The sequence below is a fragment of the Saccostrea cucullata genome, unplaced genomic scaffold (assembly GCF_032062105.1).
Source record: "Saccostrea cucullata isolate Sc308-1 unplaced genomic scaffold, CSIRO_AGI_Scuc_v1 ctg708, whole genome shotgun sequence".
NCBI classification, from domain to species: domain Eukaryota; kingdom Metazoa; phylum Mollusca; class Bivalvia; order Ostreida; family Ostreidae; genus Saccostrea; species Saccostrea cuccullata.
Window position 1 is genome coordinate 115,437 of NW_026927674.1, and position 2,284 is coordinate 117,720.

Consider the following 2,284-nt stretch of genomic DNA (forward strand, 5'->3'; position numbering starts at 1 on the left):
TTAGGAAGCAATACATTATAACGATACAAACTACATTGAATTTCATGTGAAAATCTAAGTGCAGTATTGCCAGCCGTAGTTAGATCATTTGACCCCGCGTGAATTACAAGTACATCTGGATGTGGTTGGGGTTTGAGTTCATCTGTTAACACTTTGTCAAGATCTTCCCATTTCAGCCCTCTAATTCCCTTCCAAGTGATGTCCATCCCAAGATTAAGATTCTTTCCACCCGGTCTCCTCCCTGCCTCCTCACCAGCCCAATAAGGTATTGAAGATCCCACTATCCAAATCGTCTTGAAACCTGGAATACTTTGGCAAAATTAGCCTGTATTCCATTTAACAATGCTAACATGCTATAATCTTATGCAGTTTCTGAAAGCTTTTGACTCCCACCGGCCCAAAGATTTTATTTCTGAATCTGGAAACCCCTGTTTTCAAGATCTGTAGCCCTGCCTATTCTAAAACTATGTGGTCTAAAGTGTCCTTGAATGTTCCTGAATTGAAGAGCTTTTTGAAGCACATAGTTGAATTGGTATCTTGTTACAACCTTATTGTCGACATGAATAAAGCATAAAAGGGAACCATCATTAGGGCGCAGCTGCAAAAACTTGAGTGCCCACTGTACTGGGCAAATAACCAAATTTGACTGTTTGGAAATATGCAATGTTGTTGTATTTCCCATTTGGTCAGTTTTGGACCTGGGAATTAAGATGCTGACCTTGCTTCTAGTAAACGTGATGTGTGCCCTATGGATATTCAAAACTTCACTTACTCTAAGCAAGCCGTGATATGCAATTGAAAAAAGTGTGGAAAATAAAACTGCCTCGTAAGATGATCTACACACTGACGGCAATGCTGATACTACATGCTCCAAGATAGATACAGTTAATGGGATTCGAGAATCAACAGCGATACCTCTCTTTTTGTGGAGACCCTGCAAGGCTTTTTTGACAATGAATGATTGAGTGTTATCTTGTATGCCTCTTAATTTATGGATATATGATAATGCGCTAATGTACAGTGCAGCTGTTCTATAAGCTGTACCTGAAATAGAAAGGTGGGCAATGAAATTAAGCAAATGATCAACAGGAATGGGGAAATACAATGTGGTCCCACTATTATTCAGGATTTTTTTGAAGTTGGTAAGAGCCCCCTGGTAAGCTTTGTATGTGTTTGCTGATAGTGAACCCTGTATAAGTCTGTTTGCCTCCCTTGTTAAATTTCCCACAAATTCTTGGGAAGCGGTGTTGGCCATGGATCCGCTGCCGGTGCTAGCCGTCGGAATTTGCCCCACTGTGAACGAGAGATAGAATCCGCAATAAAATTTGATTTTGACGGTATGTGTTTTGCTTTAATCAAAATATTGTGTTTGAGACAAGTGAGAACTAGTTTTCTTACAATTTTCATGACCCTTTGTGACTTTGATGTTGTTGAGTTTATGACATGTACCACAGCCATATTGTCAATGTAAAACAAAATTTTATTGTTGGAAAAATGATGTTTCCACAATTCAATAGCTATATGGACCGGGAAAAGCTCTAAAAAGGTCATGTCACGGGTTATGCCTTGTACGAACCAGGAAATGGCCATTGAGCATATGTCCACTTGCCTGCAAATATATATACCAAAGCCCCCCTTCTCTCCCCCTGCGCTATCAGTGTAGAGTTGTAGAGTCTCATTATTCACCCATACACCTTCTGTAATGACTGAAATGCCATTAAATGATTGGAGGAAGTCGAGCCAGACTTTGAGGTCTGCTTTCATTTCTAACGTTACGCGGGTATGGTGATGAGGTTTATTTAGGCCAATTGTTGAATCAATCAAACGTCGACAGAAAGCCCTACCTGGAGCTATAACTGTACATGCAAAATTTAACAAGCCCAAAGACTGAAGTTGTTTAAGAGTAACCTTCTTAAGTGCCATAATGTCGAGAATCTTTTGTTTGATTTCATCAATTTTTACCAACGGTAACTTCATGATCATTTCCGTCGTATCGAAATCAATGCCCAAGAACGTAAGAACCTGCGTTGGATATACTGTTTTGTCTTTTGCAATAGGGACCCCCAGATCGTTGCACAGATAAAGAAAAGTGTCCAACGTATTTTTACAAATGGGAAGCTCTTTGCCACAGAAAAGGAAGTCATCTAGATAATGCAGGATTGAGGCATTTTTTGAGCAATCCTGTATAAGCCAATGCAGAAAGCAAGCAAATCTGTCCCAAATTGCACAACTTATTTTGCAACCGAAAGGTAGCATCTTGTCGTAATAAAAACCATCGTTGAAG

General features: G+C 39.8%; 1 protein-coding gene across 1 annotated transcript; it reads right to left on the bottom strand.

The window, feature by feature from the left end:
- Positions 1-406: 406 nt before the first annotated feature.
- LOC134275160 (uncharacterized) lies at positions 407-1,764 on the bottom strand. Its single transcript, XM_062757400.1, has 2 exons — positions 1,626-1,764; positions 407-1,293 (listed from the first exon to the last, which is right to left on the bottom strand). The coding sequence occupies exons 1-2, from the start codon at positions 1,762-1,764 to the stop codon at positions 407-409; spliced, it is 1,026 nt and encodes a 341-aa protein (XP_062613384.1).
- Between the last annotated feature and the right edge of the window lie 520 nt (positions 1,765-2,284).